Genomic DNA, 1,984 nt, shown 5'->3' on the forward strand with positions numbered 1-1,984 from the left:
TCAAAACGTTGATCATGTTAGAGCATTTGTAATGGTCTTCCATTTTCCATTTTTCAATTTAAAGCCGTAAAATAACTAGCACTGAAGAATTAGACAACCGGTCTCTCCGCCCAAATAATGACTTTGTCGATCATTTCTTGCCACATCGACCATTCTCTCTTCAAACAGAATTCGTAAGATTCAACCACCAGGCGAAAAGCTTCAGCAGAAATTCATTTGATATTGATAAGAAAACGAACAGACAAAAGCATCAGAAATCCGTAAAAATTCACACAGAATCAATAAATTCATCCGGAAACACCTAAAAACAAAGATGAAATCAACATTGAAAGGAATACACATAAGAGAGAATAACAAAATTCAGGAATGGTGTTCCCAAGGGTCAGCCTTCTTTCGGCTTGGCAAAACATATCCCTCTACCATCCTTCCATGTTCCAACCACCAACCAAATTTTAATTACTACTAGTTAAACAACCAACATTATATCGGCCGCCATGAACATCATTAAGCCGGAAATTCGTAAAATATATCGTAAATCGTAGTTACAATTAAATGAAATAGTTTGCAATAACAGTCGCATAAAATTGAGGCCAAAGGAACCTATCCAACTGAGACGTTCACTCCCCAATAGCGAAATCGCAGCGATTGAGGTCAGATAATCAACCCGAGATGTTCAAACGGTTAAACGCTTTCGAGATGATCTCATCCTTGCGCATCGCCCAGTAAAGCTGTGCTTGAGGGTCCATTTTAGACGTGTCCATGAACATAATTGCGTCGTCCCTCTCTTGTTGCTTAGCGGCTACCTGTTTGTCCTCGATTTCCTGCATCTTCTTCGCCAGCCGTAGTCTTTTTTCCTCTAGTTGATCCTTCCTCGCTTCAGCCTTCCTTGCTTGCTTGTTAAGTTGATCGATGAAATCGTCGATATGGGAGGTCTCAACGTCTACCGCCTTGGCTTTTCCTCGTGGCCGTTCCTTTTCGGCTTCCCTTCCACCCGACCTTTCGTCGTCTGGAGGGTGACTGCATCCTCGACAAGTTTTTTGCTCGGATTCTTGCGAAGGGGAGGGGGCATCGACAAGTTGAGAGTCTCCCGAGAATTGGGAGCCGGAATCGGTCGCCTTTGTAGGCGTGTTTGGCCTTTTGGTGTCAGCCATATCTTCCCACCTTATTCTATGCTGCAAGATTTCCCAGCAATGATCCATGTCGAACGGATGTCTTTCATACTCCACATACAAAAATTTTGCTTGATGAGCCTATAGTATGTGAGAAACGAAACAAAAAATAAGAAAAGTAAACCAAATAAATTTTGGAAAGACTACGTTAACGAGGAAGCTAATTAATTATCTCACCATTTGAGACTCCGTTAGTCCCTTCTGACACTCATGTTTGATTCGCGTGAAATACGCATGAAATTTGAAACAACGCGTCATGATTTTCTCCCACCGAGTCTGAACAGAGTCTTGTGATCGCGATTTATTCTTCGTGCTTTGGACAAACTTTTCGAAGATGGCATTGCAGAGATTAGATTGCGATTGCAAGTTTCCATCCCGTAAATCTTCAAGAGCGGACAAGAAAGCTTCGCAAATTGCTACATCTTCACCGGACGTGAACGATGGTTCCGTCGTCGTTTTGATGGTTTTGGTTGTGTTGAAATAACTGACAGATTGGTCAACCGACATTTCTGTAAATTCTTGTTCTTGTTGCCACAATTTATACGAGAAAAAAGTAGCCACAAATTTCATACATTGCTATATTTGGCAATTTGACCATTGAGTTTCAAAACAGCAAGAAGGGAAAAAAGAGCCGTTGGAAAATAAAAGCATCTTGCGAGTTCCTCTCACCTAGGAATAGCAATTCGAGGGAAAACTGTTGGATTTGAATGGTTGGGATTTGGATAATTCAACAAGGGCCTCAAATTTTCAACAAAATGCACAAATGATCGCCAGTAAATTTCGGAAGCGTAGAGCAAAACGGGACAGAAACGATC

General features: G+C 41.5%; 1 protein-coding gene across 1 annotated transcript; it reads right to left on the reverse strand.

Annotated features, from left to right (window-relative positions):
* Positions 1–240: 240 nt before the first annotated feature.
* Positions 241–1,768, reverse strand: LOC131333117 (uncharacterized). Its single transcript, XM_058367464.1, has 2 exons — positions 1,347–1,768; positions 241–1,250 (listed from the first exon to the last, which is right to left on the reverse strand). Exons 1-2 carry the CDS (start codon positions 1,737–1,739, stop codon positions 660–662), a joined length of 984 nt encoding a protein of 327 aa, XP_058223447.1. The 5' UTR covers positions 1,740–1,768; the 3' UTR covers positions 241–659.
* Between the last annotated feature and the right edge of the window lie 216 nt (positions 1,769–1,984).

Source organism: Rhododendron vialii, chromosome 7a (assembly GCF_030253575.1).
Source record: "Rhododendron vialii isolate Sample 1 chromosome 7a, ASM3025357v1".
Classification (NCBI taxonomy): Eukaryota; Viridiplantae; Streptophyta; class Magnoliopsida; order Ericales; family Ericaceae; genus Rhododendron; species Rhododendron vialii.